Source organism: Castor canadensis, chromosome 7 (assembly GCF_047511655.1).
Source record: "Castor canadensis chromosome 7, mCasCan1.hap1v2, whole genome shotgun sequence".
Lineage (NCBI taxonomy): Eukaryota > Metazoa > Chordata > Mammalia > Rodentia > Castoridae > Castor > Castor canadensis.
In genome coordinates this window covers 9,978,694-10,006,141 of record NC_133392.1, presented here as the reverse complement: position 1 = coordinate 10,006,141, position 27,448 = coordinate 9,978,694, and the positions used below count along the sequence as shown (strand labels likewise).

General features: G+C 46.5%; 1 protein-coding gene across 4 annotated transcripts in view; it reads left to right on the top strand.

Annotated features, from left to right (window-relative positions):
* The window catches only part of Tacc2 (transforming acidic coiled-coil containing protein 2), a 194,902-nt gene that overhangs the window by 40,860 nt on the left and 126,594 nt on the right, over positions 1-27,448 (top strand). For all 4 annotated transcript variants that reach the window (XM_074078162.1, XM_074078161.1, XM_020171766.2 and 1 more), the window contains exon 5: positions 16,090-21,228. In XM_074078162.1, coding sequence (XP_073934263.1) covers positions 16,090-21,228 — 5,139 coding nt within the window. The remainder of the gene's footprint in view (positions 1-16,089; positions 21,229-27,448) is intronic.

Genomic DNA, 27,448 nt, shown 5'->3' with positions numbered 1-27,448 from the left:
GAACAATGAAAGCCCAGCTTCCAGGAGTCTGTAATTACAGGAGCTCCATGCAACAAAAATGCAGAATTGACTCATCAACCCCTGTCACAGACAGTGAAACTTTGGGTGGCAGCAATGCTTCACAATAGCTTTTCAAAACCTGAAGACTCAAGGCAACCTTTTGCTTTGGGCATGTAACAGCGACCCCTGGTGGCAGGAATTGTTGTGCCGGGATTCGCGGGGAGGTTATTCTTTTCTGGGTGGCTTTGGGCTACATGTGGTTTCCAGAGGAAATACTGGGAAGCTCTTGGCATGACTATTAGATTTCTTTAGGGAAATTGCGACCATACGGAGCACAGAGGGTTTTTTGCTGAAGGAATCACAGATTGATGCTTTGACCAACACCTGCAACCCGGGAACTGTCCTCTGCTAACAGTGGAGCCTCCTTGTCTCCCCAGATCCCTGTGAGCTATTTCATGTTCACAAGCCTCTTATCAGTGCAATAGGACAAAACCAGACTTTGACATTGGCTCCAGTGAATGTGGAACGATGGATGGATTTGTCTTTTCTGGAATCCCATGCCAGGGAAGCCACTGCTGGCTGAGACCCAACTCTAGCTCTTCCCACCCCATTCTAGTTGAGTTCTGGAATCTCTTATGAGACTTGGAGAATTGTTCGGGGCCTGTGTCACAGCTGGGCTGAATAACAGCAGCTCAAAGGTCTTTTGTTGCCTGGTCCTCAGCGTTAGTCAATCGGTATTTTTCCCTTGAAGAATTGTCTCTCATTGCATGCAACCTGAGCATAAAAGAGGTGTCTTCCAAGAATGAGCCCAAAGAAACAACTTCCTGTTCACAGTTAAAAACAGGATTGTCCTCAATAAATGTGTGCACGTTCATAGTTCAGGGCCTTCTACTAATGAACTCAGAAACTACGGGGAGCCTCCACCACCCCCTCCTCTCCAGGGGTTTAGGATGAATTCCTCAAGGAGTCAGGATGTTTGTGGGAGGCAGAAGAGCACACCAGCCCCTGTGTGAGTCACACCAGCCTTGGCATCCACCCGAAGGATGACACTCATTTCACATATGGGTGCCAGATACCATGCCAAATGGTCTATGCATACAAAATTAAATTTTGCTGCCTTTGAACCAATTCAGTTCTGATTCTGAGGCCCTTATTCTGCCAGGCTGTGAGAATTCCCACAGCAGCTGTCCTTGGGACGCCCCTCTGCTGAAGCCCAGTGTATTGAGGCTGTCACCTGGCCCCTCCCACCCCCAGCACAAGCACTGAGATGCCTGTTGGTCCCACCACACTGTCCATCTGCCTCCCTGATGTGCTTGTGTGTGAAAATCTGTGCTGAGGCTGGGAGCCCATGGCCATCCCTCCTGGGGCCACCTCCTCCCTGCTCATCCAGCTCTGAGCCTGAAGACATTGTCAGGAAGCCAGGGAGGGACCCTAACACACCCCTACCTTTGTCTGCTCTCTATCCTCAAGGCATTTATTTGCCTTCTCCAGTGGCTTCATTGAACAACCAGCACTTACTCTTCAAAGGACATAGGATTTTATAGCAAGTAGGAAGTGACAGACCTCAAACTGTTTCTGTTTTCTATTTGCAAAATTTCCAGAGGAAAAATGCAGAAGGACCTGCAGTGGCTACCTGCTGGTCATGGAGGCACAGGAAGAACACAGTCGGCCCTTGGCCCTCTGCATCCTCGGTTCTGCATCCATGCATTTAACCAACTGCCAGCTGAAAATAGCTGGAGGAAGTTGCATTTGCACTGAAAGTGTGCAGACTTTTCTCCATTATTCCCTAAACAGTACATACGACAGCTATTGCGATGTATTAGTTCTTATAGCAAATAGAGATGATTGGAAGTACTTGGGAAGATGTGCTATGTCATCAATGAAGAAATAGAGGTCCAGGGCAATACATAACCCGCCTTGGTGGTAGAAAGTGCACTGTTTTTCCTTGAGTGTCTTCCCCCTCTCTGAATTGTGCTAAAATGTGGAGTTTACACATCCCTGAAGGCATTAAATTCACCTAAAGAGGAAAGGCGGGGCCTGGGGCTGAGATGTAGCTCAAGCGGCAGACAGCCTCCCCAGCAAATGCAAGAGTTCAAACCCAAGTATTGCATTAAAAAAGAGGAGTGGGGGGCCCCATCAGTTCAATTGCCTTGCTTTCTGATTGCCACAGGATGTCGCTGTTGTAACTTGGCCCTGCATAGTCCCAACCCCGTAGATGCTGGGGGATGCCTCCCTTGTGACCATCCTTGGCCCCACCTGGGTTCTTATTTATTTATTTTGTGGCACTGGGGTTTGAACTCAGGGCCTCACGTTTGCTAGGCCAGTGCTCTTACTGCCTGTGCCATTCCGTCAGCCACTGCCCAGCACCCCTAAACCTGGGTTCTTAAGGGAGGACCTGTCCCAGGGTGAAGTTTAGCTTAACCTCAGTTAACACCCAGGTGTCTATCCCACATACCTGGATGCCTGCAGCTGGACTGGTTCCAGGTCCTCCTCTTTGGGTACCAACAATCAGGGATGGCACACAGCCTTTTCCTTTAACCTTCAAAACACAGCTGACCTGATCATAGAAACTTTCCCCAGATAACAGAGTTATTAGGCTACATGAGGAGGTCAAATGTGGTTGGGTATTGACCATTTCCTGTGCCTTGACATCAGGCTTGCACATTCCTCTAAGGACAGCCCAGGTGGCATTTCAGAGGTTTTCTCACAGGAAGGACGCCATGTGATCCCTCAGGGAATTTCTGGCATCTTTGTCATGAAGGGCGAGTGGCCACTCTCTTGCCTAGGTCTCCACCATTATCCAGGGTTCTGCAACTTGAGTGGGTGTCTGATTCCCTGCCAGGCTGGTTCAATGCAGATTTCTGGTTCTCTCCTCCAGAGTCTGATGGGGTGTTCCCTAAATGCAAAGCTAGAGGAGTGGGGCCAGATGGGGAAGAATTTGTAGGTTAGATGAAGGTCGAGATTTTATCCTGTAACTAACAGGAAGCCAGCAAAGTGCTTTGTGGGTTGTTTTTTGTTTTGTTTTTGTGGGTTGTTTTTTTTTTTAACTGAAAGCCTTGTGCTCAACTTGAGTCACATCCCCAGTCCTTTTTGCCTTAGTTTTTCTTTCAGATGGGATCTTGAAGTTTATTCCCTGGGCCAGCCTCTGACCACGATCCTCCTACCTCTGCCTCCTGCCTACCTGGGATTGCAGGTACACACCATTAAACTTGGCCCTGGTTTGTTTTTACAAAGGACTTAGGCATACAAAGAAAGACTCTGAAGGTTAATTTAGAGGCATTTGATTGGTGCACTGAAGGCAGAAGCTGGGACAGTGAGGGGCATCTTGTAGTGGAGGGTTGGTGGCCAGGAAACCATGCCAAGGTAGAACCAGGAAATTTGGTGACCACCTGGAGGTGAGCAGAAAGGTGGAATCAAAGAAGATGCTAGAATAGAGAGCTCCAAAGTAAGACCACACACTAGAAACTGGACCATCCAAAGTGAGAGTGGTCCTGGGGAAAGAGACCAGTTTAGACATGTTGAAGGAAAGACCAAGTGCCCCTGCTTGGAAGTGGGGGAAGGGAGGCAGCCTTTTCTGTAGCAGGCCCCTGACTGCTGGGGGAAGTGATGGACTAATGGGGTGATTGTGGTCCCAAATCCTGTGGCATCCTTGGGGTGGTTTCCACTTGGATAGGCCAGCTCATTCCAGTGCTTTTAGTTTTGTGTCTTTAAGCTGTTTTGAAGAGTAGAGGGACAGATCAGGGTTGGAGTGGATGACAGTGAACGGAGGCAGGGGTCATAAGATTCTCCTGGTCGTGGGCGGGGTGGGGGGTGGTAAATGTGATTTCCAAGCCCCCTCTCGGTCCAGAAGCAGCCTTGCTGGATATGAAGAAATCTTGTTTCTATGGCACTCAGGTCTTCTGAGCAGTGAAAGGCATTACCTAGGCACCAGTTAAACACTGTTTTCTCGGTTTGCTCAGAAGACAAAATCCTACATAGAACAAAGTAGGTGTTAGGGGAAGGGTAGCAGGTTTATTTAAAAAATGAATAATGGCCCTTGAGTGAAGGCGAGGGTGAGTCTTATCCTCCCTCGGTGGGTGACATCTGTTGTGCACTGGGCATTGGGCCCAGGGCCAAGCACTTTCCCCAGCCCAGCAGCTTTGGGTCATGTATGTACAGATTGTGACAGGCCATAGGAGGAAATCAAGGCTCAGAGAGGTCACAGAACTTGCCAGGGGTTACACAACAGAATGAGGCACGATGAGGATTAGAATGCAGCAGCTTGGTCTGGTGCCACCCCAAAACCCAAACTCATGACCATATGCCAGCTCACAGGGGTCTTCTTGCAGGGTTTTCATGTTGGAGTCTCCATAATTAGAAAGCAAACCTCAGTCTGTCCTTAAAATTTAATCTTCCTGTAAACAAGGCCAGTTCTTAGAAAGAGAAAAGAAAACAAAAGCAGATCAGACCTGTATAATGAGCAGTGGTGGGACCAGTTGTCAAGGACAGAGCCCCTGGCCACAGCTCTGCCCTAAGTTCTCCGAAGACTCCTCCATGTCTACTCCCCTGCTCCTGCTGGGCCGGGGAGAGCCAGTCAGCAGAACCTCCTCCCATCCTGCTTCTGACTCATTATTTACCTCTGGCTGGAAGTCAACAGAGGACAGGGAGAGGAAGAAGGAGCACCTGGCCCTTGACACTGGCTGATGGGGGACAATTCCATGTGCGTCCACTTTAGCCTAGCTGGTTTCAATAGGACATTTTAAGTTTTAAAAAGCGCAAACAGGAGTGTTTTCCCATCATGAGATAATACTTATTTATTGTAACAGGGAAAAGTGGGAAGCAGAGGGGTGAATCAAGTCTCCTACCACCTATAGACGTTTGGGCTCAAAATCTTAGTGTGTCTCGCTTACTTTTTTCTGTTTTCTAGTTCTGTTCTTGATTGTGAGATAGCTCCTTTTTTATATAGATGCACACACATTTACATCTTTACATATACACACATACACTCTATATGTATGTGTGTGCTTGAAGTTCACAGGAAAATTAAGCAGATAGTATAGAGTTCACACAGTGCCCCTCCTTCCTCTGCCCTCTCACTCTCCCTCTCTTGGCTCTCTCCCTCTCCCACCCAGCAATAAAGAATCTCTTGGCCAGATCACTCCTCTCCACGTGGTCACTTTTGGGGCCTACATTTCCAACATGTAGGGTTTCTGCTATCATTAATATCTTACATTATATGGTATATTTGTAACAGCCAGTGAGCCAGATTGTCTGTCATCTGCATTCAGGTTTGCCGTGTTGAACTTGCTAGGGGTTTGACAAATACACAGTGTCAAGAAGCCTCCATTACAATTTCACACAAAATAGTTTCACTGCCTTAAAACCCCTGTGCTCCCCCTATTTATCTCCCCTCCCCCAAAAACGATGATCACTGATCTTCTGCTGTGTAAAGAAGCTGTCTTGGCCGGTGCTGGTAGCTCAGGCCTGTAATCCTAGCTGCTTGGGAGGCTGAGATCAGGATTGCTGTTTGAAGCCACTCCTAGGCAAATAGTTTGTGAGATCCTATCTCAAAAAATACCTGACACAAAATATGGTTGGTGGCATGGCTCACGTGGTAGAAACACCTGCCTAGCAAGTTCAAACTCCAGTACTGCCTAACAAACAAACAGAAACCTGTCTCTATAATTTCTTTCTTTTTCTGTTACTTTAAAAAGTTGGTACAAAATACATGCCATATGGTATCTAAGTCCGAGAGCTTGGTGAATGTTTGGCTCTCCTGTACCTGTGTAACTAACGCAGCCAAATCGAGATCCGAGTCATTTCTGCAACCTTGAAATATTCTCTCATGTTCTTCTCACTCTTTCTGTTCAAGAAGAGCAACCATTTTTATTTCTGTCACCACTGATTAATTTTGCTACTTTTTTTTTTTTTTGAGCTAGTGTCTCACTAAGTAGCCCAGGATGACCTGGATCTTCTGAAGTGCCGTGACTCACTTATTTTTACTAACTCTTGAATTTCATATTAACGGTATTAAGCAGTGTATTTGGTTTCTTTTATACACTGCTACCTGTTGTTTTTTAATTATTTTTTCTTGGGTAAGAATGCTGAATGAAAAATTTGCCCTCTTAACCATTTCTAAGCATGAAGTTCAGTGACAGTTCTGCAACCAATGTCTCTCTAGTTTCAGAAGGGAGAAGCTGAGGTCATTGATTTGACACCTCTTAAAAATCTAGACAAATTCATGTTATATATGTCTCTCTGAGTCCTGTTTTGGCTGTACCCCCACAGATTTTGATATTCGTGTTCTCATTTTTAGTTCACATATTTCTAATTGTACTTTGACTTCTTTTTTGATCCATGGGCTATTTAGAAGTATGCTACTTAGTTTCCAAATAGTTAGGGATTTTCTGAGTATCTTTCAGAAATGTAATTCCACTGTTGCCAGATAAAATACTTTGTGTTATTTGAATTATCTTAATTTGATTAAGGCCTGTTTTTCATCACAGATTTGGTCTTGGTTCTGTAGAAGGCTGTCTTGCTGTTACCGGATGGTGTTTAGTAAGTGTTGATTAGGTCAGCTTGACGGCAGTGTTCAGGACTTCTATATTCATAATGATTTTTTGTCTATTTGTTCAATCAATTACTCGGAGGGGTGCGGAAATATCAAACTGTAATTGTTATTTATCCTCTCTGGCCTCTTGTTTTTTTGTTTTTTTTTTTTGTGGTAGTACTGGGGTTTGAACTTGGGACTTCACACTTGCTAAGCAGCACTCAACCTTGTGAGCCATTCGACCAGCCTTTGCTTCTTGTATTTTGAAGCTCTGTTATTATGTACACAAGCTTTTAGAATTTTTATGTCTTCTTGGTAAATTAAACTCTATATCATTATAAAACAATACTCTACTACAAAATCTGCTTTGTCTGACATAAAATAAACATGATTCTTCTTTTGATGAGGGTTTACATGGGTGGATCTCCCTTACCCCAGACTTTAACTTTTAAACTATTGGTGCTTTCTTTTTTTTTTTTTTTTTAATTAAGTACCTTTGTTGTAGGCAGCATCTATAAGTTGGATCTTGTTTTATTAATCACTCTGAAAAATCTCTGCCTTTGAACTGGATTGTTTATAACATTTTACATTTAATGTGATTATTATTATCACATTAAATTATCTGGTGCTGGTGATTAAACCCAGCACCTTGTGCATGCTAGGCAAGCACTCTTATCACCCTCAGCCCCAAAGAGATTATTAATGTGGTTAGTTTAATTCAACAGTCTACAAATAAATAAATACAGTTGTTTGTTTCTGTCTGTTTAATATTTTTTGTTCCTCTTTTTATTTTTTGGCTTTTTTGTTTAAATGCATTATGTTTATGATTCTATTTTTTCTCCCTTTTGACCTATTAGCTACAACTGTATGAATCTTATTTTCATGCAGCTTTAGGAACTATAAAACACGTGTTTAACATATCACAATCTGCTCTCATTTTGTGTTTATTAGGAGAGTAAGTATTCATTTCCTCCCTCGTGGCCTTTGTGCTATTGTTGTCAAATATTTTATTCTGCATAAGTTACAAACCCCACAATAGACATGTTTGGTTTAAATAGTTGATTATCTTTTTCAAAGAGATTCAATATTAAGGATGAAAGGCTATATCATTTCTATTTCTGGTGCTCTTTATTTTTTGTGACGGGTTTGATCACTATCTAGTATCCTTTTCTTTCTGCTTGAAGGACTTTTGACATTTCTTATGTTTTTTTGTTTTTGCTTTGGTTTGTCTTGAGCCAAGATCTTACTAAATAGCCCAAGCTGGTCTTGAACTTTCAATCTTCTTGCCTCAGCTTCCTGAATACGGGGATCAACATTTCTTGAAATATAGGTCTGCTGAGAGTTAATTCTTTCAGCTTTTGTGTATCTGAAAAGAAAAAAAAAATCTTTACTTCACCTGTTTTGGAAAGGTATTTTCTCTGAGCAAAGAATCCTCAGTAGGTATTTTCCTTTAGCGCTTTGAAGATACTATCCCACTGTATTTTGGCTTGCATTATTCCCAAAAACATGTTTGATGTCACCCTTGCCTTTGTTCCTTTGTTCTTCTTCTCTTTCTCTAGCTACTTTTTGTTGTTGTTGTTGTTGCAGTTCTGGAACTTGAACTCAGGGCCTACACCTTAAGCCATTCCACCAGTCTTTTTTTGTGAAGGCTTTTTTTGAGATAAGATCTCACATACTACTATGCCGGGACTGGCTTTGAACTGTGATCCTCCTGATCTCTGCCTCCTGAGTAGCTAGGATGACAGGCGTGAGCCCAGCTTTCTAGCTACTCTTACTATTCTTCTTTTTTCACTGGTTTTAAGCAACTGGATTATGATATTCAATGGTATAGGTTTCCCATGTTTGTAGCTGAGATTCTTGGAGGTGTAGGTTTATAGTTTACATTGTATTTGGAAACTTTTCAGCCATTGTTCTCCAGATTTTTTTTTTTTTTAATTTTCCTGCTTGCTTTGGGGGACTCCAATTACACATTTCCAGATACTGAAAGTTGTCCATTTCTTTTTCAGTCTTTGTTCTCTCTGCTTTGTTCTGGAGCATTTCATTGCTATGTCTTCAAGTTCGCTAATCTTTTTCTCTGCTACGGTTTGTCTGTCATTATTCTTAACCATTGTTTTCGGGGGGTTTTTTAGCTTTGCAGTTTTCATCTCTCGAGGTTTGATTTGGCTCTTTTTATACCTTCCATGTCTGTGTTTAACAGGCTCAATTTTTCCTTCAGCCTTCTGAACATTTGAATACAATTTAATTTAAATTTTTTTTTTTTTTTTTTTTTTTTTTTTGCAGTGCTGGCAATTGAGCCAGGGCTGTGTGTATACTAGGCAAGTACTCTATTCACTGGGCTACATCTCTGGATCTGTAATGCTTTTTAATGTCCTTGGGTGCTAAATTTCTCATCTGTATAATTCTGGGCTGTTTTGGGGACTTGATTTTTCTTTTCACTGTGTATCATGTGTCTTGCTTCCTTGCATGCCAGACACTGTGGACTTTAAGCTTTTGGGTTCTGGATATTTTTGTGCTCCTATATATATTGTTGAACTTTGCTCCAGGACACAGTTATTTGGGGCAGCTTAATCCTTGGGGGTCTTGCTTTGATAGGTGAGACCAGAGCAATGTTTAGGTGAGGGACAGGACTATTTCCAGCCCTGAGTGGCCGTGAGGTTTGCTCCTCTCACCTCCCAGCTGCTCTGTACCTTGTCACAGGTGGTTTCTGCACACACAAATGCTCATCAGGACCTGACATGTCTCTGGAGTTCTCTCTGTTCAGCCCCCTCCTCTCTGGGACTCTGCCCTGAGGAATTTAACTGCCTTGGTCTCTGTATACCTAGCACCATCTCCTCAAGTCGGGAAGCCTGTCAAACTCCATCACCTCCCAGCCTCCCATGCTATGTTTTCCTCAGGCTGGGTTTCCCTTGTTGCTTGGCATCTCTAGGGACCAGCATCCTTTTTCTCCCAGGTCTGCTTTTGTAGCCACTATCACCCCCATTATTCCAGCCCCTCTTGTAATTAATAATTCTTCCTATGAGATTTCCAACCTAGGCTCTCTGAAAACACTAAAAAAAAATCACCATGTCAAGTTTCCTGTTGTTGATTTAAATGTAAATGCAGCAAAGCACCTGGCATCTGTTTTTTGCCGGAGGTTAGGAGAGCCTTCTAGAAAAAGAGTAAGAGGGGATTTTGTAGGCAAAAGTTGTTTCTCTTTTCACTTAAGAGCCCCTTGCATCACAGACACTTGCAGTCTCTCGTGTCTTTTTATGGCCTCAAATATCATCCTTGACAACAGTTAATCTTCCTAAACTTGTCACTGCAGCTGCCTTAGTGTGGGAAGGAGCCTAGAATGCTCTTTATGTCTTTGACATTGAACCAGATTGGTTCCCAGTAATGTTGATTCATGGACTTTCCCCCAGATAGGATTATACAGAGACAGAGCTCAACAAAATAGACTGGTGACTAGAATTTAGTCTAAAAAGAAATCCTTGATCCAATTTTAGAGCTCAGTACCCATAGACAGGTGACACCGATGAATCTTATTGCTCAGAGGATGCTCCAAATTCTCTGAAAAATTTTTCAGTTACCAAGGGATGATTCCATTATGATCCTCGTTTTATACTGTGTTGACTGTGGCATAAAAAATATTTCAATACACACTAGAAGCCTTATCAAGAAGGAATATAACAAAAACACAGTTACCACTATTTCTTTTTCAAAATATCCTTATGGTGTTAAAGTTAAAAAAAACAAAACACACACACACTACTGGAATCCAATTCTTTTTCTGCTGGTAGTGGGTTTTGAACTCAAGGCTTCATGCTTGATTAGGCAGGCACTCTGTCACTTGAGCCACACCTTCACATCTTTTTGTTCTGGTTATTTTGGATCTAAGGTCTTGCTTTTTGCTCAGGCTAGCCTGGACAGCAAACTTCCTATTTTAAGCTTCCCACCATAACTGGGACAAAAACCATGTGCTACCACGCCTAGCTTGTTTTCTGTTGAGATGGGGCCTCACAAACTTTTTTGCCCAGGGTGACCTGGAACCATGATACTCTGATCTCAGCCTCCCACATAGCTGAGATGACAGGTGTGGGCCACTGGAACTTGGCTTAGAATCCAATTCTATAACCACTGACTAGTGGGGGTTTAACTTAAAATTAAGGAATGTTTATATATGGGCAAACTTTCTACCAAGTTTTAAAATTTGATCTTATAAAAGTTTTAAAGATTTTTGTTTATTGTGAGTAAAAACAGGTATGGTCTCTATTGGGATAACTTTAGTTTTTGTATTTTATCTCGATACTTAGAAGGACAATAGACAGGCAGGCAGACATGAGAGACACAGAGTTCATTCCAGCCCTGGGGAACTCCATGTACAATAAATAATCCAGCCTCTGGATCACTCTGCTGTCTTTTAGGATCCTTCAGGAGAGTTGCTGCAAAACTTGTTCAAAGGCAGTTTTTGAATTTTCTTTGCCAGCCCCCCTTCCCTGCACCATGCTAGTTAACAGATTCTCAAATGACACCTTGCGCTTGAAGTGGCATAAACGTTCGTGTGGTCACCAGCTGTGGTGGTGCATTCCTATAAGACTAGTGCTGAGGAGACTGAGGCAGGAGGGTTGAAGTTCAAGGCCAACCTGGGCTACATAGGAAGACCCTGTCTTATAATAAAAAAGGAGGGGCTGGCAGAGTGGCTCAAGTGTAAGAGTGCCTGCCTAGCAAGCGTGAGGCTCTGAGTTCAAATCCCAGTATAGTCAAAAAAGAAAGGGAAAAAAATTAAAGGAAAGTGACATGTGAATATGGCAAAGTGTAAGCTGAATGACAAGAACTTGTGGGTTTAACTCATTACACACACACACACTCACACCACATTTTCCCAATAACTTTAGATTCTACAAATAAATTCTTTTAGCCTGTTTGCTTTGTTTTTCTATCACAGAATGAGCAAAGAGAGCGAGAACTGGATTAAAATGTAAGGCCCAGTCTGGTGGCTGTGCTGCCAAGGTTAGTGAGCTCCTAGGCATTGAGCCAGGAGAGGTGTTTGGACTCCCTTAGGAGACTCTGTAGGGCACCTGAAATGTCTTTACCAATTGCTCCTTTAGGGCTCTGTCCTGCACAGCCTCAGCATACTCTACTGAAAGCTGAGAAGTATCAAGAAAGTTCCTGGTTTTGAGGGCCAAGTGAAGATTCGGGGAGCAGGGGAACACCCCTTATCTACCATGGTGGCCCCCACTGTTAGCACGTGTCAGGGCTGCTCCAACTCACCCGAAGCCACTCTGCCCTGGCTCTCATTTTCTGGAAAGTGCATCAAAATGCAATGAGCAATAGTGATGATGTTATGTGGGAAAATCTAATCCTTTGAATTAGAGTAATTTATGAAAAGAAGCCATTCACAGACATCTGTGCTGTATAATTAGTAACAGATTACTTGCCATGCACTCTTAACCCATGAGACATGCCAAGGAGCAGGGAGGCTACAGCTCAGAGGTACTGCCTTGCCACATTTGTTTACAGAAGTAATAGAAGAAAAGAACTTTGTCTTTTCTGGACCTCAGTTTCCTCATCTGTAAGATATGGGCTAATAGATCCTGGAGATGCTGATTGTATGGAAGAAAAGGAAAGACTTTTCCTAAGCCATGATTTGAGAGCATTGATGCATATTTAGTATTTGGAGTCAGTTGTACTTGTCCATCCATCTGTCCATCCGTCCACCCATCCATCCATCTTTGCATTCACTCATACATTCCTATGTTCAATAACATAGCGTTCGAAATATGCCAGGCACTGCGGATTCACTATTGAAAAAAGACAAGGACTAAGCTTCAGGTAGGGCAATGCCACCACCATGTGGACGGACACGGTGCCTAGTGCTAGGTGGGACTGTGAAAGAGCTCTGTCTGAGAACCAAGGCTGGAGAGGCGCTGAGAGGTGAGGGCTGGGAAGGAACAGGAGGACTCCAGGCAGATGCAGAGCTGGTGAGCTATGTGTGGGAGGTGGGGCAGGAAAGGTAGACTAGGCCATAGCTGACAGCAAAGCCAGCCCATTGGTGAGGTCTCCAGGATGATATTTCTAAGCCATTGCTCTGGCTGAAGCCTGTAGACTAGAATGAGTGAGCACAGGATGGATGGGAGAAGGGGTGCTACACCTGTCCAGGTGAGAGGCTGGTGCAGGCAGCAGTCACAGAAAATGGATCCTGGAGCCAGCAGCCACCACAGACCTTGATCTTGCTTTGTACCAGCACCTCTTTCCTTACAGTTCAGTCTTGAACCTCTCTGGGAATATTTCTTCACGCATGCCATGGAAGACACCCCCTCTGCGAGGCAGCTGTGGGGATTAGTGCAATCATAACCTGAAGTGCTTACCATGCCCTTGGCGTTAATGAACATTCAGAACTTGGTGACTCCACCTTTACCACTTTGCTTCAGTTTTGCCAGTCTCCTTAAACCCCAGCAGGGCAGCAGTCTTGTTTGTGTTTCACAGCCCCTCCTTCCTCCAGTTCAGCATTGCTGTGTGTGTTTTTAGAACTGTGCGCTTAGGAGTCCATCTCAATGTGGTCATCTCTTCCAGAGCAGTGGGGAGGGCCTTTTCTGCATCCCCATCATGTGTTCAGCAAATCACCCCTCCTCCTGGGCCTCCACTCCCCAGGCTGCTCCTTTCAGGGTTCTGTGTGTGGAGGGTCTGCACCAAAAGTAGGTTGAGGTCCTCATGTCCTTCCTGACCTCAGATTCAGAGGCAGCACCCCCAGGGCTGAAAGGCTTCCACTGAGGGCTCTTGCTGGGCACCCTCCCTCAGACTGTGAGCACCGTCTATCCCACTCAATCTCGAAGCATAAAAGGACATTATGTAAGCTTAATTAATGCCGAGCCCTCAACAGACCAGTTCTTAGAATTCTTCCTGCCCTTAGGCAAATCTGCTCCTGGTGAATGACTTTAGTCTGGTTTTTAAAAAATGCTTCTGATGCAAAATCAAAGAGTTTGCTGGTGCTCAGTGTCTGGGTTCTTACTTGGGAGAAGTTGCTGTGTGGCCCATACTTCAGTGGAAAATTCACTTCTGATTGCTCTCTGATAAGAACAAACAAGTTTGCAAGGTGCCAAAACAGAGTGAATTCGTCATCCTGTCCCAGTTGATAATGACTTCAGTCAGCCTGAAGGGAAGCCCTTATGCTCTCCCCAACGTGGCAGTTCCTGTCTGAGACCAACAGGAGGTGGCTTTGTTTATTTCATTTCCACTGTGTTAAAGGGGGCTGGTAAGGCCGTATCCCCAAATCCTTGAGCTGTCTGACATAAGTAGGAGCACTTCATTCATTTTGTCACCTGCTGAACTGCTCAACCCAGTGATGGGTGGGACATGCTGAATTATAAAGTACTTGTTAAGAAGAGCAAGCCAGGTGGGGAGTGAAGAGGTGTTGGGAACAGACCATGGCAGTTCGGGTTCTCTCCTGGACCACTCAAAGGCCAGGCCTATGAGCTTTAACCAAACCCCAGGTGGCTTTGCATGCATCGACCAGTGCTGGGCCAGGACGGGTACCTGTCTGCCCTCAGTGCCCATTATAGGGGTTTGGATATCTCACCCCCTGGGTTTTCTCTTCTTTGCCCTTGTCAATTCTGCTTTTGGATCAGAAAATGTGAAGCTGGTTGAGACCATAGCCAGCTCCCTCTTGAGCCCTAAGGCACCAGTCCTTTGTCATATAACCGCTGTGGTGACATGTACACATCTCTTTGAAGGCTGTCAAGTGATGTCTTCTACAGTGGCAAGGGACTTAGTAGAGAGGCTGGATTGGGCAGGTAAAACCCATGACTTCCTTGGACGTTTTTGTTCTAGGAGGCCGTGTACAGAATAAGTAGGAATACATTCAGTTGAGGCCCAAGCTTAGCCTTTCTGCTCTGCCTGTTCTCTTCTGCAAAGGCAGCAGAAATACCCATCATGTTCAGCTGTCACAGGGTTTGATGATAGAATCTTTAACAAGTGCTGATACTGATTTTACCCATTGTTTCCTGAACTTTTTATTTTGAAACCTCAAAATGTTGAAAGGTTAGGACAGTGGATACCCATATGCCTATTTTATTAGTCTGCTTGGGCTGTTATAATAGAATTCCACAGCCTGGGTGGTTTTGACAACACTTCTCACAGTTCTAAAGGCTACAAGCCTAGGCAAAGGTGCCAGCAGGGCTGGTTTCTGGTGAGGACCCTCTTCCTGGCTTGCAGAAGGTGCCTTCTCATGGTGTCTTCTGTGCATGCATCCCTGCTGTCACTTCCTTTTCTTGTAAGGACACCAGGTCTATTGGGTTAGGCCCCCGCCCTCTGACCTCATTTAACTTCACCTCCTAAATGCTCTGTCTCAAATACAGTGACATTGGGGGCTGGGGCATAAACCTGAGGCTAAGGGGAGGGGCACACAACTCAGTCCATAGACATATTTTTACTGTCCCTCCGTATGTACCCGTTGTATATGAGTTGCCTTACATGGAAGATGGGGATTTCAGTGGCTGATATAGAGAATAGAATCCTCTGACCATATCCAGAACCCCGTAGGTCTGTGTGCACATGAATATGTATACATGTAACAGTTATAGAAAGAGTCCATAAACTTCCTTTGCTCTTTTCCTGCCTATGAAACCTTTAAGAAAAAATATACTCATAACAAGTATATAGACTCATAAGCGTGTAAAATAACAAAAACTGCACCCCCAAGAAATTGTATAGAAAAAAGAAGGAAAGCCATCAGAATACTGAAAATGACAAGCACATATGGAATGGTTTTCCTTCATTCTCCATGTTTTGTGTTGGCCATATGTTATTTATAAAATAAAAATGCACTTAATCAAATCTAAATAGGATTGAGTCACGTAGTCAAATGTAGCATGTGATAAGTAATTTTACAATAACTGGTTAGTTGGATGAGACAGCTCCATAATCTGAGCCAAAGTCCTCCAAATTTTCTGCACATTTCATAGGTTTTAAATTTTTTTCTCATACATTGCCAGGCTAAGAGTGTTCAATTAAGAAAAAAATATGGGCATGAAGGTATAAGGTCTCTCAAGTGGCATGTATTGGTGACAAGCAGAAATTCCACATTAAAGAGAAATGAGTTTTGGGTTACACCTCGCACTGTAGCACCTGTTAAGTGTGAAGAATCAAGTTAACTATATTCAAGAATAGCTCTCTATGTCAAAGCACAGATTTGCCAACTTGTGTCTTTCCCCCAAGGCATGCTTGGACCCTCCTTGTAATCTCCCCAGAGTGGCCAAATCCTCCTTTTATGGTTAAGTTTTATAAAAAACTTCCTGGGTGTCCTGCATTTTCACATGAGTTTCGTGTTTCCCTGCTGACCAGCGTGAAATGCTCCAGACTGAATGCTTGTGACTCCCTGCCTTGGTTTTTGGAGGTAGCGAGGGCATGTATACTGACTGTGGGAGGGGGAGCAGGAGGCTCCTCGTGGAGAGCCTTGATGTGCATGTGAGTGTGGTGGAAGCTCCTGGTGGCCTTTGTGGGTGGGGTGACTCTGCTTGTGATGTGGCTCTGTCCTCTGCATCCTTGTGAACCAATGAAACATGAAATATTTTCGTTGTTGGCAGTGCTGGGTTTGGATGCTCCCACTCCGCTTCTGAGAGTGCTGCTAGTCGGGATCCAGGCATCGTGTCCCCGGAAGTGACTGAGCCAAGGAAGCACCCCCAGGAAGTCAAGGGGCCAGAAGATTCTCCTCTGCCCGGCCTACCACAGTCCTGGGAGCAGGCGTGCCCCTCGACCTCTATGCCCTTGGCCGAGTGTCCCCCTGAAGGTGGCTTGGCCTGTCCAGGAGCAGCATCTGAACATGGTGCCCTCACCCAGTACCCCAGGAGGGATCCTTACCCCAATGTCCCAGGGGACTTGGTGGCAGCACCTACCCCTGAAGGGGACAGCTCTACGCAGCACAATATGGCCACTATCATCCCCACTGCTGGAGAAGACAACTGGTCCAGTTGCACTGACCACTTGCCAGGGATTTCCCCAGAGCCTGCCGGGGAGCCAAGGAGCAGGCCACTTCGTGGAGAGGGTGGACAGCCTGGCGGTCTCGAGTCCCAAGGGAAAGAGGGTGCAGATGGCTGTTTCCCTCCAGGGCCCACCACCAGGGACTCAACTGCTACCTGGCTGGGCAAGGAGAGCTCAGTTGGCCTGGAGGAGTGTCCTCCAAAACCCGAGACCATGGTACCACAAGATCCAGTTCTAAGAGCCGCAGACAGAGAAAAAGTGGAGGTGGCACCTCAGTGTTTAGCAGACAACTTGGGATTTCTCAGGGCCTATCATCCCCCCAGCAGCAATTCAGGGGCTGCCCATGAAGCAGAAGCAAATGCTGTCCCCTGGGAGAGCAGCCAGCAGCAAATGGGAAGACATCTGCTGCACACAGAGCTGCCATGTCACCCACTGAGCCCTGCCAGAGCTCTGGATGGCACTGATGCTCGGAGGCACACACAGACAGAGACACAAGGAACCAAGTCCAGTCAGGTTGTCCATGTGGCAGCAGGCAGCCAGCCAGATTCCAGGAGCCAGCTTCTGAGCATGGAGCCCACCCCACTTACTCAAATGGAGGAACTGTGTCTTCCTGCAAGTCCCACTGCACAGCCAGCAGCTCAAATTTCTGTTGCCACAGAGGGACCCAGCTGGTTGGCCAAGGAGATGGTTTCTGAGGCTGAGATGCCAGCTTCTGCAGACCTGGCCACAGAGCTTGCAGATGCAGAGTTGGTGGGATGGGAGAAGAAGGCATCAGATCTTGGAAGAGAGAGAGAGCATTCAGAAGGGAGCCTCACAGAGGTTCCTACTCCTTCCCCCCAGGAGAGGGCAGAACTCTGGAACAGGGAGCAAAGCCACACAGCAAGTCCCTCTCCTCAACTCGGAGCTTCAAGTGAAAGTACCAGAAAGGATGACATGGGGCCAAATGATAGAGCTGAGGCCCCTAAGGACACTGAAAGCCCTGTTGTGGCTAGAGAGGAAAGATCACCTGGAGATAGCTCTAGGGGATGGGAAGATGCCACAGGAGCACCTAATGGTGCAGATCTGAGGAGCCTAGAGAGAGAGGAGTCTCAGGCCTTCGGCTGCAAGCCCAGTGACGCGGTGGACAAAGATGGAGTTTCAAGGCCAAGTAGCAATGCAGAGAGCAGAATTCTTCCCACCCCAGACTCAGCACAACCACCCAAAAAGGGGGTTGCTGGGCACGAGGACTGGCCAGACTCTCAGTTAGCAGAGGCAGCATGGCAGGTGATGCCTGAATCCCATGTGGCCCATGCAGCCACCTCACTGCACAAACACCACAACGAGGAACCTGTCCTGCCCCTGGCACCAGGTGGAACTGGTGAGCATGTTGTTCCTGAAGGAGCCACCTATGAGAGGCCAAGATTGCAGACTAAATGCCCCGATACACTTCAGGACAGGGGTAGACTGGAAAGAAAGGAGTCTCTTCCTGCTTTAGAATCTGAGAAATCAGATTTCCCGCAAATGCCTGATGCAGACATACCCAAATCCCAGCAAGTGGAGAGCACACTAGAACTAAAGACAATGGGCCACCCATCCCCACAGGGGCCCTGCAGCTGTGATGGGGAAGGCTTGCTGACATCCCCAGGCCAGCCTCATGGGCCAGGGCATGGTGCAGCTGGACAGGAAGTTCACGGTGATGTGCCATATCCCCCTGATAGGGAGAATTCTGCAGTGGATTGTGGGCCCACGATGCTCAGTCGGAAGCAAGATTGTCCAGGGGAACCATACTGCCCAGGAGACAGCTTGGCAAGAGGATCTGCATCCGAGAAGCCCCCACTATATTCTGAGAGCCATCTCAGGCTACCCCAATCACACCTGGCAGCTTCCTTGTTTGAGATGCTCAGGGAAAAGACCCAAGCACTTGCAAATGAGGAGGAGGCTTATCCAAGAGATCCAGGTGTTAAGAGCCAGGCTGCAGATTCCCCCCAAATCCATGTACCTCGGGATGTGAACTTGACCACTCAGGGAGGACAGGAGCAGGCTTCTGGATCAGAACTTCAATGTGAGCTCCCCAAAGGCAGTCTGTCTGAGTCTCCAAGTTCATCTCCCAGGGACATGGTGCTGGGGGGTACTCCGTCAGAGGAGCCAGAAGGGTCAACCATAACAGAACAGAAGTTGCCTGCTGGAGGAGAGCATGGGCAAGAGGGAACAGCTTCTGCAGCTGACACCTTAAAAGACTCTTCCTTTGAAGGGAACCTGGGTGGAAAGGAAAGTTGCTGTGCTGGGCAGGGGTTGAACAAGTCCCAGCTGGAGCTGGTTGATGCTTTGAAGGCAGAAAGCCAACATGAAGTACAACCTCCACCCCCGAGCTTTGGTAAGGCAGAGATGGCAAGTGGAAACACAGTGGAGGCCCCGCCCTGTCTACCTGACTCAGTAGCGCTCCTGGATGCAGCTCACTGCCTGCCATCAGCCCCAGAACCTACCAGCCCCAGAGTCACACCCACCCAGGATGTCCCAGAGAGAGAAGCATGTGATGAAACCGAGGAAGTCAGGCAGCAACCAGGGCCAGCCTCACAGGAGGAAATGGATGGCTTGGATACGATGGATGCAGAGGTTCAAAAGCCTCTTGGAAGTTTCCCATCAGCCAAGGAGCAAGTAGCTGAATGTGGGGCTGCTGAGACTGGTGAAAACACCAGGGAAGGAGAGCCAGGGATGCAGCAGGCTCCAGAGGGACCAGCAGCCTCTCTAAGTGGTAGCTTCCTTCAGACTGAGCACTGCCTTACCTCCAGGAAAGAAACTTCCACCTCAGCCCTGGGTAAGCCCTGCCAAGCCGAGCAGCTTGTGTCTGGGAGCCAGGATCCCTTGCTGTCAGCTGGAGAGCTGGGTGGGATTCTCAGAAGCACTGCAGGCATTTCTGCGTGTGGAACTGTCCCTGACTCAAAGACACTCCTGCCATCTGGGCCACCTGAAGAAGCTGTGCCTGACTGCCCTTACCTGCATATCGATGGTGCTGTCAGGAGGGAAGCAGAAGCCAGTGGGGTGGAAGGTGTTTCCAGTGAGGACCCTAGGGCACCTGGCAAAAACCCCTGCCCCACAGAGGAAACTGCCACCTCTGTGGAGCTGTCTGCTGGCTCCCTCAGCTGGCTCTTGCCACCAAGAACTGCAGGTGGGGAAAACTCTAAAGTGCAAGCCCACAGTGGAAGCCCCAAAACCGGAACCACTGAGGGACCAGTGGACTCCACATCCTATCTGGCCAGCATGGCTTTTATGGCCGATGGTAAGCAGATGACAGGGGAGGAACAGGCAGTTCCACCTCCACATGCAGGCACCAAGCCCTGTGAGATTGCAGCATGCCCTGCCAATGAGGATGGCATGGCAGGTGACACAGCACAAGAGACAGAGAGTAGTGGGGAGAGAACAGTGCAGCTTTCCCCAGATCCAAGGAGGGGTGCATCAGGTGGTGTGGGTGCAAGCTCCAAGCAGACCAGCACCATCTCTGGGCTACCTGACTTCAGGGAGCACATCACAAAGATCTTTGAGCAGTCTGTGCTCGGAGCCCTGGCCACCGACCGGCCCCAGAGTGAACCTGGTGAAAAGGTAGGAGTGGGGAGGAGTGCAGTGGGCAAGGACCTCACCCTAATGCTAAGGCAAGAGAAGCTTCTAGATGGGACACAAGGAGTGGCCACTGCCCCTTTCCCTGCACTTCCTGCTGGACTCTGGGTGGAGAAGAAGCAAAAGCTGGCTATCGAGGCTGAGACTTTCCATTTGGTTTCCCAGGATGCAGCTTCAGACAAGCTGCCAGGTCTTATGGGGCCAGCCTTGGGGCAGAACCTGCCAGGTGCCAGTGTTGAAAAGGAAGTGACCTGTGTCCCACTGATAGCGAGTAGAAGCAAGAGGCTAGAGGAATCCGGGGAGGCCTGGCCAGGTCTAGGAGGCCAGGCTCACTTACAAGGGGAGCAGGAATTAGCTTCAGGGCTTTCCTCACCCGTGGCTGCCCATGGGCTGTCTGTAGAGAGAGCTGCTGACTTCCAGGTGGCTCCTGAGAGCCATGGTGAAGAGGCCATGATTCAAGGTCACAGAATTCCTTCTGGAAAAGAGCAGCTGGAAACATTGGCCTGTGACACTCAACACAGAGATGATACCAGGAATTTTGTTCTCATAGAAGGCTCAGGTGATGTGCCAAGATCTACCTGTGCCCTTGACCTCTCTTCTCCACTTGGGGATTTTTTGACTGTTCCTGAGGCTAACAGTGAGCCCTGGACCCCTAGTACCCTTGGGGGAGAGAAGAAACCTGAAGCTGATGCCAGCATCATAGAAATGCAAAATGTCCCCAGTCACCAGGGCACCCCTGAGTCACCACCTGCAGAAGTGTCAGAAGCTTCCCTGGGGCCCGGCAAGGTGGCAGGAGCTGCTGGGATAGCAGAGGGTGACATCAGATGGATTACAGCTGAGACAGGGGCACGTGCCTCTGGTGACCTGCCTGAAACAGGTACTACCAGGGTACTCTCTGGTGTGGTTCATGACTCAGTGCTTCCAGGGAGCTGTCAGGACCCAGTTTGCTCTGACAGGGCTCAGGGGATGGAAGACACAGCCACCCTGCAAAGGGACAGTCTGGCTGGGCACCAGCAAGCCAAGAAGCAGCCAGGGCCTGAGCTCCCTGCTCCAGTCGGGAACGGGAAAGTGTGTGTCTGCTCATCTCCAGAGACTGGTGAAGCTGGAGACCGGAAGCTGCAACTCTTGGCTCTGGGAGAGCTCAGCACTGACAGGTACTTAAACTAAATTCTCATGGGCTCAGCTTCAAAGGTGATGTGCACCCTGATTTTTTAAAAGTCAGTCAAATAGGTGGGGGGTTTTGATAAAGCTCATTTTATGGCACAAATATACTGTTTCCCATCTCTGGATGTGATGAGATTCTGAAAAATATGAGAGAAATGGCTGGAGGTATGGGAGCTGTGTGTTTGACATGTTTTCTTCCTTTCCTTAGGTTCTTTTCTTATTTATTTTATTTTTTGTGGCAGGGTCACACTGTGTAGCCTAGGCTGGCCTCAAACTTGCCTCATCCTCCCAACTGCTGAGTTTACAGGCGTGCACCACCAGTCCCACCTTCTTTTAAGTTCTTTAGTTTATTTAAGTCTCTGGAATTGCGTGAAGTGTGTACTGGTCCCCCATGGTTGGGTGACAGGTAGGTCAGTCATGTGTTTTCTGGGAGTGCAGATATAGCTGCTTTTGAAGCTGGATTTGTTTAGAGAGAGGGGGCCTAAATGATTTAAAGCAGCTCAAGCAATTAGCTGCCCGAAGCTCATTTCTCCCTGTGGATTTTGGTATAGTGGCCACTTACAGCTTTCATTGGGTAATATGCTTTTCCAATAGGACATGGCAAGAGATACCCATCCTTACTGTCCACATTATCTTATCAATTGCTTTCTTTCATTGTCCCAGAAAGAACACTGGGTCTTGCCCAGCCACCTCTGGTTCCTGAGAAAGATGCTCTGAGAGTCACTTCAGATGAGTCCAGAGGTGCGGGAGGACCAGAAAGGTCAATGGCATTCTCCAGGCTTTGGAAGACCTGGGCGGTTTCCTTAGACACAGATGTACTGGATGTTTACAAAGAAGAGTAGTGGTCATACGCAAGCCCTCTCCTAAGAGGCAGGCAGATAGCCACTGCTGTCCTATATGTACTTAAGTGGCGCCTGGATGACTCAAAGCCATCATTGTGAGCTGCTTTCATACTTGAACTTATTACCTTTAAAAAGACAAAATGGCTTTATTGAGACACAATCCATACACTATATAATTCGCTCAAGGGTGCAATTCAGACTGGGGGTGGAGCTCAGTGGTAGAGCATTTGCCTAGCATGCTCAAAGCCCTTGTTCAATCCCCAGCACTAAAAAAAAAGTGTACAATTCCATGGCTTGTGGAGTACTTAGAGTTGAATAACCACAGTTATAATTGATTTTAGAACATTTTCATCACCTCCCCTGCCAAAAGAAGCCCTGCATCCTTAGGTGCTCCCAGACCCTCTGCATCCTCAGCCCCAGACACATGTTAGTCTAGCTTATTACCTTTCAAGGCAAATAATTTAATGTCTCAAGCAGGAAGGGCTCATCACCCAGCACCATGTTCCACAGAGATCTCCAGATTAGGAAGGTGAGGACAGACCTTTGCCTTAACTAAACTGAGCCACCGCCCCCCTCACAGGGGGCCGGCATTTGCTAAGTGTAGTGTCACCTGTGGTCCTGCAGAAGTTGCTGTTTAAGGTTCATCCTTTAGTAGCTAAGGAGAGTTTGCACACATGAACACTGTGCATAAGCTTTGCAACATCCCAGACCTTGAAGTGCTGTGTGTGTGTGTGTGTGTGTGTGTGTGTGAGAGAGAGAGAGAGAGAGAGAGAGAGAGAGAGAGAGAAAGAGAGAGAGGGGCAGTTCAGACCTGTGTCTCCTACCAGCAGCTGTAGGCGTTTTATAAATGGTTTGATTCATATTTTGCACATGTGGAAAGAATGCGTGGTCACCTGTTTTTCCAGTCTGAACACTTCCCCTGACTCCCAGCTGCCTCTTCTGCCTCACAACCGTGTCTCTGGTGACTCTGGGCCAGCACAGTGCGGGGCTGTGCTGCCCAATGGATGTGATCTAATCTGCATTTGATGCCCATCCAGTAATTACTTCATGGCTCCATGTTTTTGAATTTTTGAATTACAATTTCTCAATTTGCATTAGAAATTATAATTTTTCTCGCACATTTGTAAAGTATAGAAAAGTATAAAGGAAAGAGGAGCCTGCAGTCATATCACCTAGTGACTAGCTTTGTAGGATAATTTCATGCACAGATTTTTCAGTTTAAATATTTACAGAGTTGTTTCTTTTCTCCTGCCACCAAACCTCTTTACAGAATCTTGGTGGCCAATGTGTGCCTGACCAGTCTTCATAGTTCTGGGTCCCCAGTTCTGCAGTGGTTCTGTTCTCTTTGCTCTGAAACAGCATGGTCCATATGGCAGCCATTGGCCCCGTGGGAAGGGGTATGTGTATACACGAAGTGTAAAATACACACCAGATGTTGAGGATTTAGTATGAAGAAAAGAATATGCAATACATCATTAATCACTTTTATACTGCTTATATGTGAAATGATAGTATCTTCAATCTACTGAGTTAAAATGTATTGTTGAAATTAATTGCACTTATTTCTGTTTAGTATTTTTCATGTGGCTTCTCCAAATTTTTTAATTATATAAGTGGCCTTTGCATGATGACCCAATTTCTATGTAGATCATTTGGGTTCAGAGCCTGCTTTTCCCTGGCCCTGGAAGGTTGGCCTTCCCTGTATTTGAGGCGCTGGTGGGCAGAAGAAGACCTCCCACCCTTTCCTCGGCATTGGTTGAGGCCTTCTGGAAAGACAATTCTGGTTGGACTCCCCCAGCCTGCCAGGTGGGGTGACCTTTGGCTCGGCTCACTTAAGGAGAATTACAGGGAAGATAAGCAAACAGGCCACAGGATTCCATTTTAGGCTTAAAGGACTATCAAAGGTCTCTGGAAGGGTGTAGACCAGCTCTGCCTGATAGGAATGTGACACAAGCCACAAAGGTTATCTTATGTTGTCTAATAGAGCTGAGGCCGGTGTCTCACACCTGTAATCTTAGCTACTTGGGAGGTTGAGATCAGAGAGATTGCAGCTCAAGGTTAGCTCAGGCAAGTAGTTCACGAGACCCCATCTCCAAAATAACCAGAGCAAAATGAACACTGGAGATGTGGCTCAAGTGATAGAGCACCTGCTTTGCAAGCACAAGGCTCTGAGTTCAAACCCCAGTTCCACACACACACACCAAAAAATATTGTGATTTAAAAATTATTTTTCTAATAGCCATATTAAAGAATTAAACAGAAACAGGGAAAATTAGTTTTAATGATTTTTACTGAACATGGTATATCAAAAATATTGCAATTTCAATATGAAATTGATTTAACAGTTATTAAGGTGATATGCTACATTCTTATTGCTTATAGTAAGTCTTTAAAATCTGGTGTGTGATGTATCATAGCACATGGTAATTGGGACCAGTCCTAGCACTCAACAGCTGAGTGTAGCAATGGCTGCGGGCTTGAACACTCCGGGCTTGGAGCTCTAATGACTTCCACCTTTAATCAGAAGGCCACACCTTCCCAGGGACCCCTAAAGCCTCTGTCCCTCTTCCCAGCAAACTTGTTCCTACCAGTTTAACACAAATGGTGTCAACTCTCTTTTGGGGAGGAGACTCAGTACTTCTTCCTGGTGACCTGTTCATCACGAGGGAGTTGTGTGTGTGGCCCTGAGCAGGTCTCAGAGAAAAGCTGTGAGGGCCAGGGGGTGTGTGCATGGAGGAGGAGGTATTTCATATGAAAGTCAAATCCTCTTCTATCTGGGGGAGGCTGGATGGCCAGACTCCAGTGGATGCTGCCAGGAGCTGGGGTCTGATGAAGCTAAACACCAGGGTCTGCTCCTTACTGGTGACATCTATAACCTTAGTTTGCTCATCTGTAGAGTGGGATGAAAGCAAGAGTCCTTGCCCCATCACATTGCCACGAGAGTTCAATGAGATTACTGACTGAAGCTCTCCACACTGTGTGTTCTGGTGCTTGGTGGGTATTAGGTTCCTGTGGTTGTGTGTGTGTGTGTGTGTGTGTGTGTGTGTGTGTGTGTATGGGGGAGAGGTTCCTGATGCAGTGAGCTGAGCTGTCACATCTCCTTCCAGTGTGGAAACTGCTTCTGGGATCTCAGTTTGTTCTTCTGAGGCTGAGGCTGAGGCTTGGCTATTTTCCTTTTCTGGAACTGAATTTGTTGCCTGCTAATATACGTTAATGGCTGAGAGAGGGGAGAGAGAGAGAACTTGGGAAAGAGAGAGGGTGGGGGAGTGGGAAGGAGAGGGAGGGAAAGAGAGAGAGCATAGGTTCATACTTTCCACTGTGCAATCCACAGTGATCTGTCACAAAATTTAAGCATTTTGAGATTGTATTTTACTATGATACTTTGTGTTTCTTTCTTTGTGTGTGCTGTAGTATTGTATATCACCATCAAAATAATGTTTGAAGTTGCCACAAGAGTAGCAAAGCAAACCCAAAGTTTTTAATGCCCCCGATCCTGTTAGTGATCAAATGACTTGCTTCTATGGAGCCAAGCTGATAGCACATATAAAATTCAATATCTAAGAAATGTCTTTTTTTGCCTTCTTGGTGACAGTACGGTTTGATAACCCAATCTCATACCCATATAGATACAGGTAGCACAAATATGTTTACTGCTTTATTTCCCAACTCATGGCACCCGATTGATACTGCTGGTGATACGCCATGGGTAGTCTGTGACTTCGCATGGAGTCTGTGACTCCAGCCAGGGTGTCACATGCTGAGAAGCAGGTGTTGATAGATGGCTCCTGATGCATTTCTATGCGTGGCGTGGTCTCCCTATGGAGAAGTCTAGGACTCCTTGTTGAAGGTACTTGAACAGATCTCACCTTTGTAGATCATCTTTCGTGTTGGTGGCAAACCTAGCATTTGGCATTGTGCCTTACCCACTGCTCATGCTCAGATACGTAGCTCTCGATGGATCTTGGAAGTCACCATGTTGTTTTTTTTACTGAATATTTATTTAAAGGGGGAGGGTCTCTATTTTTCACTCGGGAAAATGATTGTGAAGGTATCACGTTCAATTATTAGTGCATCTTCAGAGAATTAAATTGTTCCCAGATGCTTAGGGTCTTTATGCAGTCCTTGCTAAACCAAGGGAAGTTGGGTTGAAAAGTTGAGGGACGAATAGAGAGAGACAGTTGGCTTCATGCCGAGGAAACCCTGGCTGGACCTGAAAGCCACACTGGAGCAGCTTCTCTTCCTCCCTCCCACGCCATCTTCCCACGCTGTCTCTTGTTTCTTCACCCCCTTCTAAAATTACCAGCTTTGACACCATGTTTTTAAGTTTAAGAGTAAGGTTAGAAGATGTCTACAACCATAGAAATTAAGAAAGAGAGAATAAACTTTCCAACACAGTTCTCTTAGCAAATAAAGCCAGGGCAACAGATCCTCCCTGTCCCCAACTGCCAAGAGCCTTCTGGGTTTGATTTTATAGCAACATTCTCCCCTAAAGGGAGTCCATCAAGGAAGACAGACCCATTCACATCTCCTTGACCTCTTCCTGACTGGCTACCTTGGGTGAGCTGCCTAACTTTTCAATCCTGAGTTTCTGATTTTATAAGACAGGAAACTAAACACAACACCTCCTGGATAGGGTTAGGATACAACTAACCAGGATAAGGCCTGGTATATGGTCAGAACATGGTAAGAATGTTTAGCTAGTACTCTTGCAGGAATGGGGGTCACAGGAACTGGAGGGAGGCTGTCCCCCCCATTCTGCCTCTCCTTGCCCTGGTTGCTGTCTGTCCAGTGGGGCTCTATCCACCCTGCTTGGCCCACAGGAGCTGGTACGAGGAATGAGGTCAGAGGTTCCAAAGTCCTTAGGAAACTAAGGACTACAAAGGAGGTGGATTTGTGTCATTTGATCAACAGCATCATCGTAAACCATCCTACATAAAGGTCAAAGGGCCCTCTAACACGTAGCCTGTAAGTTCTGAAGCTTTTGTTTCATAATTAAAACCAATCTCCGGAGAGGTGGATCTGTCACTTGAAAAGATGCCAAATGTCTTTGGCAAGCCCGTTTATGAGGCGACTGCACAAAATATGCCTTTGTTTCTGTGGCGGACGCTGGCTTCTCTGTCTGCAGGGGGCTGAGAGAGGATGCCCGCACCTTGGCTTCCACCTCTTCTGAGTTTACAGCCCCTCTGCCCTATGGCCTGTGTCCACACTGTACTTGATCGCCAGGGCAAGTTGAATGTGTACAAGTTGGTCTGGCTCCTTTTCCTAGAGCTTGTCATTACTGTCGCTGGGGGAAGCAAAATCTCTGATCTGGACTCCAGGTTATTTCAGCAATAGAGTTGGAAAATGAATATTTTAGAAGTAGAAAGAG